This window comes from Chanodichthys erythropterus, chromosome 18 (genome assembly GCF_024489055.1).
Source record: "Chanodichthys erythropterus isolate Z2021 chromosome 18, ASM2448905v1, whole genome shotgun sequence".
Lineage (NCBI taxonomy): Eukaryota > Metazoa > Chordata > Actinopteri > Cypriniformes > Xenocyprididae > Chanodichthys > Chanodichthys erythropterus.
In genome coordinates this window covers 26,601,543-26,618,091 of record NC_090238.1, presented here as the reverse complement: position 1 = coordinate 26,618,091, position 16,549 = coordinate 26,601,543, and the positions used below count along the sequence as shown (strand labels likewise).

Below are 16,549 nucleotides of genomic sequence, written 5' to 3'. Positions count from 1 at the left end.
AGTCTCTGAGCTATCATTGACGGGAGCAGTTTGTGTTTGAAGCATTAGCATCACCAATCGCATCTGGGAGTGGAATGGGTGTAGCACTTACTGCTCCTTTTACTGGATGGTTTAGTCAAAATTACCAGTCAGTTTCTAAGTGTTTAAATTTTAAAGTCTCATAAAGTGGCCAACATGAAGACCACACAGCATTTTGATTTAATAATGAATGAAGGCAATCAGATCAGCATGTGTAATGGGTTTGGCTAGAGTCTCCAGGCCCTCCTGGTTCGGGACTTATTAAGAACATCCTCACTGGGAGAGAACAGAACTGATAACTCAGTATACCTATTTGCCTTTAAGCGTTAAACCAGCCACTGAGGGAATCAAGTCTAGACGTCTTAACGCTCCTCATTGCTAATTCTCAGGCAAAAGCTATTTTTTGTTAAAGAGAGTGTTGCTAATGAACTCAGACCTAATCAGGAAGAAAGTGATAATTGCATTTACATTTATACATGGGGCAGTTGCTTGCTTTTGCAACCATGGCAACTAAAAGAGCATATATTTGTTTCAAATTCTAGATGGCAGATGTATCAGACACATTTTAATTCTGCACAGAATGTTATATTTTAAAGCGATATGGAGATTAGGAGGAGAAATGGTTAGAGAATGAAACTAGCTTTACAGAGCTCAATGGCTCTGGCCGAACTGTGATATAAAGTAAATGCTATTGGCTATTTGAAAAAAGGGGAGGAGCTGTTCGATATCCTCCGCCCTGTTTCAGTGGAAATTACGTCAACATTGAATAATACTATGCGTTCTAAGACACTTCAGTGCCTTTAACTCAATACTAAAGAGCATCAAAAAATGGTTTGCCATGGTTATTTACTGGTACTCACTTTTAGCTTAGCATCATGCTAACATCAAACTATTTTGAAGTTAATTGTGTGTCAAGTCACCCATGCAGAAAACTATTTGCGTCACATTTTAAATATGTAGAGCGTTCCAAATCAATCACATCCCAGTTAATTATGATGGTTATAATGCTGCATATGTAGGCAGCAGGTTTACTAGGTTTTAAAATAGTTATTTGTTTGAGTTACATTAGCAGTTAGTTCACTATACAAGTCATGTTAAAGAAGATATAGCTTTTGTGCTGGTGAAATCTCAGTGCTTTAAATCTTTTGGTAACCAGGTTTATGTCTCTTTGGTCACCCTGTCTGTTTCTATGGCTGCGTTTACACTGGCACAAAAAAATCAGATTTTTTGCTCACATCGGACACAGATCGGAATTTATTGCACACGTGTAAACACAAAAATCCGCACGACATCCGATTTTTTCGCATCCGATCTGACCCACTTCCAAATATGATTTTAAATCAGATACATATCCAATCTCTGGACATGCGACCTATGTCTAAACACGCATATCCGATTCCCATTGGAATTCCAAACCACCACAAGGTGAGGGCGACACGTTTGCTTACTAAAAAGTAGCTTTAATGTTGTATTATGAAGCAGACGTGCCTGTATGCAGTCACACTAAAAATTTGCAGCTTAATTATTGAGGTGGAAATGTTATATGTCTATCTATTTTTCTTTGGAAGAAATTGTGCGCACACATTCACATGCACACACACATTCAGCAGCTGAATTTCAACCTCTGCCCGGTTAATTTAAAAGAGACCGCAGTGTGTTTTTTTTACTTTAAAACCAAAAGCTTTACTGGGTAGGCTACCCTCTCTTTCGTGTACGCTCTCTCCTTCACTCGCTCACTCGTTATCATTCATTCAAATACATGTAATCTTACCTGCTACTTTATTTCCCTTCAGAATTCTAGATTTAATGACTGTAGATAAAATAACAAACACAAATTACCTTTATTTTCCAGCCTATATTCGTTCAGTCAGAATTTGCGCTGCAAAACATCCATGACACTGACAGCTGTTAACTTATCCATTCTGGCAGGTAATCATGACCACCCGACGTGAAATATATAAATAATTTTAATAGCACGGCCATTCAAAACTCGAGGGTCACCATGTGCATGCAAAGCTATCAATGACAATCATTTTGGGCGGGAATTAATGTAAACACAGATATCCCATACAGTCACATCTGGCCAAAAAATCAGATATGGTCATAAGATCGGATCTGTGCATTAAGACTTGCAGTGTAAATGCAGCCTATTTCTCTGTCTCTCTCATATCAAGACTGCTTAGAAGTGATCAGAGTGCTGTCAGTTGTACGGATGTGTGTGTCAGCAGACTGACAACTGTGATTACGTCTGATTATAATGACATATGGATGTGATGATGACATTTAGTCAGCACTTAATATTTTATAAACACTTTCATGTCTTCCCATCTTTCTTTTTATTTCTTCTGTTTTATGACTTTGCCACCTCAGCCAGGGTTCAATGTCCCCCGTCTGCACCGGACACTGATTTACAGCCTTTAAACCGAGTGATGTACCATGTTCAGCACAGAGCAGTGTTAAACTTAGAACTAAATGTTCAGAAAGTCTAGTTAAATGTCTTAAGGTGAGGTCACATTTACCGTTTTTCTGTGAATTTTGATGGGCAAAATCCAGTCATTTCAATAGGTATCCATGCGATTGGGAATTTTAAGACGAGGATGAAAGATTTCCTCAGATTTGTCATGTGGGATCACTGACCAAGAGAAAGCTGCTTGGTTTTGAACTGACTTCTTTGTGAGCTGTGCTTCATACATCAACACACTATTGACAATAGACCTTTTTTTCCTGCAAAGTTTCACTAATGTAACCACACTTTTATGTCAGCTAATGCAAGCATACTCTCTAATTATTGTCCAGGGATAACTTTTCTCTTTCACTCATTCTTTTTCACTCTGTTGATTGATTTCGGAGAAGTTACAACAATGAAATGAGATAAAGGTACGCTTTTAGTAAAGTGCTGTTATTGAATATCGCTACGTGCCGGGAATTACTAATAAACCATGTAAACAAAACATTCATCATTTAAATAGCCTTCTCTATTATGCTAGGGTTTTTTATTATTTATTATTTGACAGAGTGCCAAGCGCATTTATAGAAACAAATATTGGATACGTGACTGGATCCGTCATCTAGCATGCTCTGTCACATGCTTCCAGAAAAGGCTTTACTGTGAATACTGTAAACATTTATGCATACAAAGAAGAAGAGAAAATTGCCTCCAATTCAATATGTTCTCCAATTATCATGTGTAATAGGCTGTGAAATCCTCATATCTACGCAGTCGGTTGGAAAGGCAACAGAAATGGCCTGAACACTTAGCCTAGATTCTCTGCCCTCAGCGTGCTAATGACAGACAGCCCTGTCTCCACCACACACAGAGAGAATATCAGCCATATTTCATTCAAAGGCCTCACAAGAATCCTCATATTTTCTCATTAACTCACTCCTTTTCCATTTCTGCCAATCTTTCCCTAAGCCCAAAAGTGATTAGCAAAGCCCAAAAGTGAATTCCACTTCCACCTCTCTCCGCACCCTTCTTATTCTCTTCATCTTCCTCCTGACTATAGATAGGATTGGCACTGTTCTGAGCTACTAGAAGAGAAAAAGTTTGGGTTTTGGTTTTACCAATCATTGCTAACCATGTTTCAGTGAACATTTCCACTTATGAGGACATACACAAAGAAGTGACTGGAAAGATGGAGAAAGAGGAGGAACTGGGCTGAAAAACTGTTGAGCCATATTCAAACTCACATGGCCCTTATGAGTACTAGTTCAAGAGCTGGATCCTGGCATAGGTAATATTGGCAGTTGCCTAGGGCAGAAGTGTTTCGCACACAGCTCTCAAGCATGCACTTCACTTCCCTATCGCTCATCCACAGCAGTTTTATGCTCTCCGTTCTGCCTGCCCCTCTGGTTGAAAGTTGAGATTTTTTCCTTGCTTTATTAAAAAGTATATTCCTCAGATTTGAACTCAAGATTTTTATTAGTGACACTTTTTATGTTTATAAATTAATGTAATTGTATTTAATTGTATTACTCCATGTTTGAAACTTCAATTCTTATTTTTGTTTATATTTTATTTTTCAAAATTCATTTCATTTAGTGTTTTTGTTTTGTTTTAGGTGTACAGGTCATAGGTAATTGTTTCTTCTAGGTGGGGGATACACATTTAAAAAATTATTAATCGTTGGATTATTGTTTATTATCGTTTATTATAATCGTTTATTAAAAGTTGTAAATAATACAAATACTGGAGTATGTTTTACAAAAAAATACCATTTTAGTATTTCTACTTCAAAATTTCACTTTAATGCATTGTTACTTGCCGATTCTTTATAGTATTTGTGAAATTTATCAGCAATTTCTTAGTGAAAATAGTTTCTCTATGCCAATTTTTTATCAGACTACCTAATGTCTGATTTAGGACACAATGTGACTCAAGTCCTTCATACTGACCAGTTCAATATGTTGGAGCACTACTAATCACTAGACCACATAGCTCAGTCAGTATTTAAATTTCTTTAATATTTACAGTTTTATATATATATATATATATATATATATATATATTCTCTTTCTCTCTCTCTCTGTGTGTGTGCGTGTGATCTTCCTCCTGCTCAATGTATTTAGTGCCTGAAGAAATGAGAGGAAAAAAGAGACTCTTAGAAACAGAATGAGAAATAAGAACATCTATGTATTGTGTGTGTGTGTGTGTGTTTTGTAGAGTCGTGTTGGCTCAAGCTGTTTTTGCCCGCAGCTTTTTCAGTAAACCCGTCAGAGACAAATTCGTCTCCGTCTGCTGGCCACTCACTGAGTTTCCTGACAATACCTGTCAGCTCTCTCCCACCTCTCACAGCCTCATGGCTGCAGCTCCAGCCTGTCTGCTCTGGAGCGCTGCCGTTACAAGCCGTCACCATCCTAGAGCTATTCAGCACTGCTGGCATTAGAGCTGATGTGTGCCGATGGTCTCTCTTGACATTAGCTTAAGTGCATGAAGACATGTTTTTGTTTGGTGATGGAAAGCTGGGAGTGAGTCACACAGTATTACAGTTATCCAGGCCAACTGTACGATATGCACATTATCACAGGCTTTGGATTCCTTTACCTTAGGTGACTGGAGAAACAGAAAGGCTTGCCTCTTCTGTTTATGATTTTCTTTTTCTTTTATGTCCTAGTCCTTGTCCTGCTCATGTGTGCTCAGAGCAGATAGCTTCAGTAGTAATGTAGAGAAACTTTTTGTTATATGTGACCTTGACCACAAAACCAGTCATAAGTTGCATGGGTATATTTGTAGCAATAGCCAACAATACATTGTATGTGTCAAAATTTTAATTTATGCCAAAAATAATTAGGATATTAAAGGTGCCATCTTATATTACAATATGTAATACAAGTCTAAGGTGTCCCCTGAATGTGTCTGTGAAGTTTCAGCTCAAAATAACCCATAGATTTTTTTTTATTAATTTTTTTAACTGCCTATTTTGGGGCATCATTAAAGGTGCCCTAGAATCAGAATTTGAATTTACCTCGGCATAGTTGAATAACAAGAGTTCAGTACATGGAAAAGACATACATTGAGTTTCAAACTCCATTGTTTCCTCCTTCTTATGTAAATCTCATTTGTTTAAAAGACTTCCGGAAAATACTCGTATGTCAACATAACACCGACTGTTACGTAACAGTCGGGATCATTAATATGTATGACCCCAATATTTGCATAGTGCCAGCCCATTCGACGCATTAGACAAGGAAAGGCAGTATTAACGTCTGGATCTGTGCACAGACAAGGTAAGCAAGCAAGAACAACAGCGAAAAATGGCAGATGGAGCAATAATAACTGACATGATCCATGATAACATGATATTTTTAGTGATATTTGTAAATTGTCTTTCTAAATGTTTCGTTAGCATGTTGCTAATACTGTTAAATGTGGTTAAAGTTACCATCGTTTCTTACTGTATTCACGGAGACAAGAGCCGTCGCTATTTTCATTTTTAAACACGTGCAGTCTGTATAATTCATAAACACAACTTCATTCTTTATAAATCTCTCCAACAGTGTAGAATTAGACATTAGCCACAAAGCATAGCCTCAAACTCATTGAGAATCAGCAGAGGGAACGCATCTCTTAAAGGGGCCGTGCTGAAAAAATCAGTGCATAGTTAATGATGCCCCAAAATAGGCAGTCAAAAAAATGTATTTAAAAAAATCTATGGGGTATTTTGAGCTGAAACTTCACAGACACATTCAGGGGACACCTACGACTTATATTACATCTTGTGAAAAAAAAAATCAGTCGGTGTTATGTTGAGATTTGCCTGTTCTTCGGAGGTCTTTTAAACAAATGAGATTTATATAAGAAGGAGGAAACAATGGAATTTGAGACTCACTGTATGTCATTTCCATGTACTGAACTCTTGTTATGCAACTATGCCAAGATAAATTCAATTTTTAATTCTAGGGCACCTTTAAGTAAAGTTCATGTTCCATGAAGGTATTTTGTAAATGTCCTAATGTAAATATATAAAAAAAAATATATTTTTGTAAGTAATATGCATTGCTAAGGACTTTATTTGAACAACTTTAAAGGCGATTCCAAATTTTCAAAATATTGTCCTATCCTAACAAACCATACATCAATGGAAACCTTATTTATTCAGCTTTCAGATGATGTATTTAAAAAAAATACATATATTATTTGATAAATTGAATTATTATTTTGTTGATGTTTCGCATTTAAAGGAGACCTATTTTACAAGATGTTAAATAAGTCTCTGGTGTCTTCAGAATGTGTCTGTGAAGTTTCAGCTCAAAATATGCGACAGATAATTTATTATAGCTTGTCAAATTTGCCCCTATTTGGATGTGAGAAAAAACACACCGTTTTTTGTGTGTGTCCCTTTAAATGCAAATGAGCTGCTGCTCCCGGCCATCTTTCCAGAAGAGGGTGGAGCTTTAATAGCTCGTGCTTCGGTTCCTCAACAACAACAAAAAAGGACAATCTCACTCAGCCAAAATGAAGATCGTCAGTAATGGTGTTCAGCCTTACATTGTTCAAACTGGAGTCGTCACTGATGGAAAGACTCAGGAAGAAGTTAACTTTTAGAATGCAAAATTATGCGCAATACACACAATCCCACGCCGAAATTCAAGCGCTGTAACACCAGCTATATTCATCCGTAGCAAATGAAACGATTGAGTGAGAGGAGGCAGGTTGTTGTGTGTCAACTCGCTGTCGAAGAGATGAGAGAGCGTGAAAGCCCAGTTGGTATTGTCTATTCTTCGGAAAGTGAGTATTGGAAACGTTTCAGATACTTCAGTAGATGTTTATCAAAAAATCTATATTTTTGACAACACTTCATTGCACTTAGTTTATTGTTTCAGATGCTGTTTCAAAAGACTTCTTAAAAATTTATATATGATATATAAAATTTAGCCTGCCAAAGTGGCTTGTAGGATTAACTGCGTTATACGCCACTAGTAAGATCCACCCACATTTGGTGGGTTGGCGGGTGGTAATGTCAAGCCCTGTACATGACATTTATAGTAACCAGCACTGGTGTGAGAAATACGTACACCTTGACTGACTGACACAGCTTTTTTCTTTTTTAGAGCTGCTTTGAAATTATCTGTATTGTCTAAAGCGCTATAAAAATAAAGGTGAATTGACAGCCCTTCCAGTGTCACATGTGCTTCTGCATGTCAGCTGGTGATTTCATCACAACCATCTCAGAAAAACAGAATGATTTCCTTTCAGAATAAGCCTCTAAAAAAAACACTCCTCTATCTTACAGCCACAGTCTGGGAAAGAGAAAATGTCAAGTTATTTTCCTCTCTCTGAAATGCATTGACATATTTCACTTGCACAGGTCACACTCTCATAGCCAGGACATTGCTTTGAGCATGTACCTCCTCTCACACATGGAGGGCAAATTTCAAACTGTCATAATGTGTGTCAGGCTGGCTGTCCAACTTGAAATTCCTGTAGTATTTGTTGAGAACATGTCTGTATTGCATTTAATACAATCTCACTCATCCCCTGTGGTATATGGTACTCAGAAAGTGTCCTTGAGTTCTACAGCGAGTGCTTCTTCCTCTTCATGTGATGGTATAAAATCAAGTGGCCAGTTTGGTCATTCATCTTCATGATAGTCACCACGGGTTGGCCATTTTCCCCTACAGGTGTCTTTGTGCTCGGCACGCTGGGAGAAATGTGCTGCTGGCGTTCACATCAAGCCTTATGTCTCACCTCAATGCCAGAGCGAATCTGGACCGCTGACAGTTAGTTTCGGCTCTGCCTCATCCGTTCCACTGCAGCTATACAAGCTCAAACCGCACCTGCCTGTCTTTCTGCCCAATCTGTCAAGCATTAAGAGCTTTCAACAGCCCTGCTCATGGGCAGATACAGTTTTAATGGCTTCCAAAAGGATCATAATTGCAACCATTCAACAGAAACTCTTTCAGAGAGACCAGCACTTTACATGTTTCACTGACTCCCATATTTTTTTCCCTGCACCTGTACTTTCAGTGCTCACTTATTTTTCACTGAAATCATTGCTGTCGTCATAGCGACTGCTATGGGATGACCCTGGCCTCTGTGTGACTGACCCATTATGATCAGGCTCACTTTCTTCAAATCCCACTTGACATTTTACTCATGTCTTTTGAACAGACAAAAATTAAACAGCAAATTAAATAATGTGTAAATAGTAAAGAACGGGTCAGAAATAAATCTTATGTTGCATTTGAAACGCACAATGGTGTCACTTCTGAGGCATTCTGCCATTAAGTATCATTCTGTGGTTTATGTATGTCACAGACGCAGCATGTACACTTATGACACTTCTCATATTTCTTTGTTTTTGCACTGGTGACAAATCATTTGTCTTCCCTTTAACATCTCCGGCAGCCCTAAATCAATATTTTGCACAAATAGTTTGACAGACATGAGAGCTATCAAAATTCGTCTAAAAGATAAGCGCTCACACACCAGGAGTAAGCGAATTCAGAATTTTACAATTGGCTCTCTTTTACTTAACAAATAGGAATATGAATTCAATTCACCACACCCCACAGGATATTGGAATGCAAAATGAATGACAGCAAGTGGAATTTGTTGGATTAGTGAACACATATTCTGTTTTTTTTTTTTTTTTTTAAATGTATATGTTTGGTGAAATGAAAACACAGTGCTATTGTGTGTGATGTGAAACAAGCCTGAAGGTTATTGTTAGGGATGCAAACACAGAATATGATGGCCTTCAGTGCATTATTCCTTTTATAAAATGGTTAGACATATTACATAATAAGAAAACATATATTATTTTAATAAAACTTTATTTTTGCAATTTTGGCTTGGTAATTTAGACATACACTACCATTAGATTTTTTTTTTTAATTTAATAACAAGAAATATTTCTTATCTCCATATCACAATATTAAAATGATTTGTTACACTGAAGACTGGAGTCATGGCTGCTGAAAATACAGCTGTCATCACAGCAATAAATTACATTTCAAAATATATTAAAATCTAAAACATTTATTTTAAATTTAAATAATATAATAATATTTCACAATAATACTGTTTTTACTGTGTAATAAGTGTAGCCTTAGTGAGCATTAGAGACTTTGCCCAAAATTTTGAACGGTAGTGTACTATATATATAAAAATGTTTAATTTAATCATGAAAATAATTGAAATGGTGATAAAATAAAATGATTTAAATTAAGGTACATCTTTGCAGTTGTGGCTTAAAGGGTTAGTTCACCTAAAAATGATAATGTCATTTATAAAAATAATGTCATTTATTACTCACCCTCATGCCATTCCACACCTCTGTAAGACCTAATCTTCGGAACGCAAGTTAAGATATTTTTGTTGAAATCTGATGGCTCAGTGAGGCAAGTACATTTCTTAATGTACTTAAAACTTATTTAAATCAGTTCATGTGAGTACAGTGGTTCAATATTAATATTATAAAGCGATGAGAATATTTTTGGTGCGCCAAACAAAATATATAACGACTTATTTAGTGATGGCCAATTTCAAAACACTACTTCAGGAAGCTTCGGAGCATTATGAATCAGTGTGTCGAATCAGCGGTTCAGAGCACCAAAGTCACGTGATTTCAGCTGTTTGGCGGTTTGACACATGATCTGAATCATGATTCGACACAAAACGCTCTGAAGCTTAATGAAATTGCCCATCACTAAGTCCTTATTTATTTTTTTTGGCCCACCAAAAATATTCTCATCGCTTTATAATATTAATATTGAACCACTGTACTCACATGAACTGATTTAATTATGTTTTTAGTACATTAATGGATTTTGAAAGAGAAATGTCATTGCTGGCTATGTAGGCCTCACTGAGCCATTGGATTTCAACAAAAATATCTTAATTTGTGTTCCGAAGATGAACGAAGGTCTTGCGGGTGTGGAACGGCATGAGGGTGAGTAATAAATGACATTATTTTCATTTTTGGGTGAACTAACCCTTTAATATTTTACACATACTGAGTTTCAAGTGACACTACTGCACACATAAAATGTATTCTATAGCAGGGTTGTATGTCGGTCTTTCTTTGCAGGGGTATGAGTTTTATAAAGGTGACTCGGCACACCGGGCTATATGTGTTGGCACTGAATTCACAACTAATAATAATATCCCTTCAGGACCCACACCAGGTGTATGTGCATTCATGTTCAACATGACCTTTTAAACTTAATTGGAGATCTGCTCCAAAATACATGTTTGTTTTTCTATCATGGCAGGGACTTTTTATTAATGACTGCTATTGTTTTCATACTGAGTTAATTATATGCCCTAAACTTAAACCAAACCCTCAAAGTAACCCTTCTGCATCTTTGGGTGTGAGCACAAAATCTGCAGGAATGAGAAAAAAAAAAAAAGTAAAATTATGCACAATACGCACAATCCCACATCGAAATTCAAGCACTGTAAAACCAACAATATTCATCCAGCAAATGAAATAAGTGAGTGAAGCGAGGCAGGTTTGTGTATCAACTCGCTGTTGGAGAGATGAGAGCGTGAGAAAGCGCAGCTGGTATTGTGTATCTGATCTGCGGAAAATGAGTATTGGAAGCGTTTCAGATATTTCAGTATCGATATGTATCGAAAAATTATATTTTTGACAACTCTAAATTGCACTTAGTTTATTATTTCATATGCAGTTTTAAAAAACTACAATTAAAAATTGTATATTATATCAAGTAGGAGTGACTGCATTACACGCCACTGCTGAAATCCACCCGCAGATATTTCAGTATCGACATTTGATATTTTTGACAACACTACATTGCACTTAGTTTATTTTTTTCAGATGTTGTTTTAAAAGACTACAATTGAAAAATGTATATTATATATAAAATTCAACCTGCCAAAGTGGCTAGTAGGAGTGACCGTGTTACACACCATTGTTGAAATCCACTCGCCTTTGGCGGGTGTTAATGTCAGGCCCTGCTGGTCCCCACAATGTTGGTGTTTTAATATCCATGTTGGGTTATCCACCCACACATTCACTCACAGTGTTCCAGTGATTAATGCTACAGGCAGAGATTGTGTCCCACAGACATCACCCCAGTGATGCGAGACATCTGTCTGTGGTTAGCTGCATGTGTCTCCTCTTGCTCTTTATGTTCTGAATACCCACTATGCCTCTCTCTCTCTCTCTCTCTCTCTCTGTGTGTGTGTGTGTTTGTGTGAGTATCATTTCTCTACCAGTGAACTGCACATATTTGCTTTTGTACTTGAGTTTTGCTGTATGACTCACCAAGATGATCTTGACCAAGTCAGAAAAGGTCAAGGTTAGCCAGTAAATTGGCTCTAAGCAATCAGCCCTCTTGCTAAGCTTATGATGCTCTCTCTCTCTCTCTCTCTCTCTCTCTCTCTCTCTCTCTCTCTCTCTCTCTCTCTCTCTCTGTCCGTGTGTGTGTGTTTGTGTGTGTTCTTTCATGTCTGAGGAGGGGTTTGATGAGGTCTGGGCACTTTCAAGCTCACAGCTCCAGGTATCAGTGACACTACGACTACAAAGAACAGTTGTAAAGGAGTCATATGACACACACACACTTCAACCAACTACCCCATTATAAAATCAACCAACAGAAGAAGGAGGAAAAATGCACTGAAAAAAATATATATGTGTTGGGTTCTTAATATATATTTTTGCCCAATAAAAATATTTGAAATATTACTTGAAACTGTCTTTACTAACTGATAAAAGACTATTTATTAGTTGCACTGAAAGGAATAATATTAATATACATCATCTGTACATGAGGTAGTGCCTTAAAAACATCAGCCAATCGCGTAAACGATTGGCCCTCTGGCTTGTCAATCACTGGCATCACGTTCCTTGTGAGAGACGTGCGCGGCTGCGCGCTCCAGTCATTTTTCCACACTCTACAGGTGCCGCATGCAATGTCAGGAGACAGGACTAACAACTGCAGATTATGAGTTACCTGCGGCGAGTCCGACATAATGAATCCACTAACACGACACAGCGAATGCCGGTGGTAAACACTCATGTTCCAATACTCGTGCACGAGTTTTGGGAGGCGTTCCCTTGAAATGAGCTGTGAAGGAGGGGGGTTGTTCTTACGCATGCGCTCATTTTAAAAACTCACTAACAGTCTTTGGTTTCTCAGCCGACGAAAAGATCCTCTTTAGCACCTTTAAGAATTTGTTTAAAATATATATAATAGATATGCATCTTTAATATATACTTCTCTAATATAATACTTAAAGAGAAATAATTATTTTAGGAGTTCTCCGGTATTTTACTAAAAAAAAAATTACTGATTTAAAATTTAGCTTAAGCGTGAACACAACATCATGAAACCTATTGACTGAGACTTGTGACCGAAAGAAGAAAAGATTTAAAAAGACAGCAGTGTGTGTGACTGTATGTCAAATACTCAAGTACAGGAAACAAGGCTTGTCTATTCACGTGTGTTTCCATGCTCATAACCCAAGGAGAACAGGTGCGAACGTGTGATCCAACAGGAAGTCACATGTTTGAGTGCTCTAAAGCCCCTGAACAGCTGTCCCCCCAGTCTCCCCTCCAGAATGTGTGCTGGTATGCTTGGGGGCACTAAAACGGGGGCTGGTCTTTATGTGGCTTGAAGCTTGTGACTGTTTGTTGAGGCTTATATAAGGACGGATGCAAAAGGGTTATTTAAAAACACACAAACCCTTTGGCCTTCCATGGTTAACAGACACACTTAGAATAACACATACCCTGTGTGCGTGTGTGTTTTTAAACAGGTGGAGATTGAAAAACTGGACTACCATCACTACCTCCCCCTGTTCTTTGATGGTCTGTGCGAGACAGTTCACCCCTATGAGTTCTTCGCTCGACAGGGCATCCATGACATGCTGGAGCACGGTGGCAGCAAGGTCCTGCCTGTTATTCCACAGCTCATCATACCAATCAAGAGTGAGTGGCATTAAGATGAGTTCTGCTCCCTTCACCTCTTACTTTCTGCTAATTTCTGTCCAAAGTAACAAATTATTTTTTTGTAAGTCACAAAAGTTATGGTCAGTCTGTCCCTGCTACATAGTATGCACTTCATCTGCATAGGGTACATGATACCAAACAGCTTGGAGGAAGAATATATATAAGCATTCCAAAGCAAGAAATATATATACAGTATATATATATATATACATATATATATATATATATATATATATATATATATATATATATATATATATATATATATATATATATATATATATATATATATATATATATATATATATATATATATATATTAACATAAATCTGGTTTATGGTGGTTAGAAGCAAATGAAATGAAATGCTGAAAATGCACGTCACAGCTGGAGTTTCGACAATTTAAAGAAGAATCCAGTATGGTGAGAGCAATATTGGCCATTAATGCTTTATTGTTAGCCAGGGGATGTTATGAAGCTGTTTAAATTATAGAGTAACTTACTATTAATTCTTTATTTAAAAAACAACAACAAAAAAATGTTTTTGCAACAAAACAAAAAAAAAAAACCCTCAAGCTAATGTAACACAGAATTTTAAAGCATTTGTCATTGTTTTTTTTGTTTGTTTTTTTTTTGGTTAATTTTTGCTTGTCTTCCTGTTCATAAATGGTATTGCTTAATAAATGGTATTATTATATAATGCATTTAAGAGCACAACTAGCCCTATTGTCAGCACAACAAAATAAGACAAAATAACACAGTACACTAACAAAATAAGCTTTTCTTTGCATGAGACTGTGACTTTGGAGACACTAAATCATGGATAAAAAAAAAGGAAAGGATTAAGCTAATTTCCAAAAAAGAGAGAGAGAGAGAAACTGACCTTACACATACAGCAAAGGTCACACTGAAGAGAGTGAAAACCAGAAGGTCGGTGTTCTGCACTGGTCCAATCAAAGCCCAGAATCAAGAATAAATGAGCTTCTGTGGGATGATTAAATAAAACAATCCTTCTCCTGCTTGATTGCAGTTTGAACAAGATAGATAGACAGATAGACAGACAGACAAGATAGATAGATAGATAGATAGATATATAGATAGAAGAACTTCTTCCCTCTCTCGCAGGAACGACTGCAGATACGTTTGTATCAGGAGTTAAACTAACGCAATTACTGAAGTGTCTAAATGTCATGCTCCTGTGGTATTTAGAGAAGGAAAAGGTATATGAGGTCGTTCATTTTTAGAGCCTAATATGAGGAAGGAATTAATGGTTCCTTTATTTAGAGAGATTTAGAAACAGATCTTCACTCCTCCAGACGCGTCACACACCATGAATTATTGAACACTCCTTCGGTGCAAATGTCACACGGCAGGAAAACAGTTTTCTGTGTTTGTTTGGTAATTAGAATTTCATAGTGTGCTGTTCAGATATAGAAGAGCAGGAAATAAATGGAAATTATTGTTAAAGTACAGCGCACAGCTGCCACTCAAAATAAATGTCTTTCTTCTGCAAAGTTTTTTTTTTTTTTTTTCCAAAGAATGTTGGTAAGTGAATAGTTTTGGTGCCCACTTCATTCAATGGGGAAAAAAAACTGAGACATTCAGTTTTCAGAATATCTTCTTTTATGTTCCACAGGATATGACGTGAAGGAGTGTAAATGAATTCATTTTTGGGTGAAGTGTCCCTTTTAACAGTTTTTTTATATATATATATATATATATATATATATATATATATATATATATATATATATATATATATATGAAAGTACCTCCTAAAAACCTTGTTCAGAAAGGTTTGAGATACATCATAACATCATGTCTAATGATCTAGAACAAATTCATGTAAGCTAATTCAAGACATAACCAAAAATAGATTTAATAAAAGCTTATTTCTCTGTAGAAATCAAATCATACATTGAAAAAAAAGTATAATTATGAATTAAAGGGGTTATTAACTGCATTTTTCTTTTATTTTATAATGTTCTCTGTGGTCCACTTATAATGTTATCAAGGTTTTTACATCTAAAAACATCCTAATTTAGACGTAATAGGCTATTTTCTATCCTGTTTTTCACCCTGTCTTTGAAGCACACTGTTTTTGATGGATGTGTTGCATTCAAGACTTGAAAGTAAATGCCCCACTGCTGTTTGAGTAACTTTTTGCATATTAAAATAGTTTTCAACTGCCGCACCATTATATTTTGAAAACTTCCGTTTTTGAAAAATATCTCATTGTATAGTTGAAACATTTGCCAACAGTCTGAAACATTTATACGTATTATGCTTTATAAGTCTTGGTTGTGGAAAAATAAAGTTTAAATACTTAGAGTTACCACAGTTATAATTGACTTAAAGATGACTACGATGTTTAGTGTAAAAAGAATTATGAATGAACCTACCATCATTTGTTGCACTGTCATTCTTAAAGGCTATTCAAAGTTCATTCTTTTCGATAACGTGAAAAATGTGTATATATTACAAAATAGAAGATGTCGCTCACTGAAGCTTTTATTCCAGATTTCAGTGAATGGGCTAAATCAAAACAATACATGCTTTTTTTCGGTATCCTATAATCCAATGCATTAATCAGAAAGAATAGCAAACCACAACTATTCACAGTTTGACTGCAGTGCTACAGTGTGAATACTCAGTAAATATCAAGTGATCTGTAACAGACAAAGCAATAGTGAGACATGGTAAAAACACTGTTACTTACACTTGTGTGTTGCGACATTACTGTCGGATCCAATATAGTTGGCACTGCATTAATGTTTATTTTCAGTCTCTCTAAAAGGCCTGTGTCTAACTGTGTCTTTTTAAAAAACAAATCAGCAGTAAAATGAAGCGAATATGTCAAAAGATCAAGGAAAATTTGATTTCTCAATTCATGACCACTTTAAATTCAATACTTTGTCATTCTTTCCACTAACCACTGAACCACAGGATTGTGGGATATCATGCAAGATGCAATTAAAGGCTTTTTAGAAGAACTGAATTGATATCTTCTATATGGATCCTGTGAAGGAAGCATTTTTTAGGTATTGGACATAGTTTGAAAAAAAAAAAGTGCAAATATAACACCTCAGTAAGGGTTATAACAAATAGCAA

General features: G+C 36.4%; 1 protein-coding gene across 2 annotated transcripts in view; it reads left to right on the top strand.

The window, feature by feature from the left end:
* Positions 1-16,549, top strand: part of pacrg (PARK2 co-regulated) — a 134,158-nt gene that overhangs the window by 64,678 nt on the left and 52,931 nt on the right. For both annotated transcript variants that reach the window (XM_067368069.1, XM_067368068.1), the window contains one exon: positions 13,247-13,418. In XM_067368069.1, the coding sequence (XP_067224170.1) occupies positions 13,247-13,418 (172 nt within the window). The remainder of the gene's footprint in view (positions 1-13,246; positions 13,419-16,549) is intronic.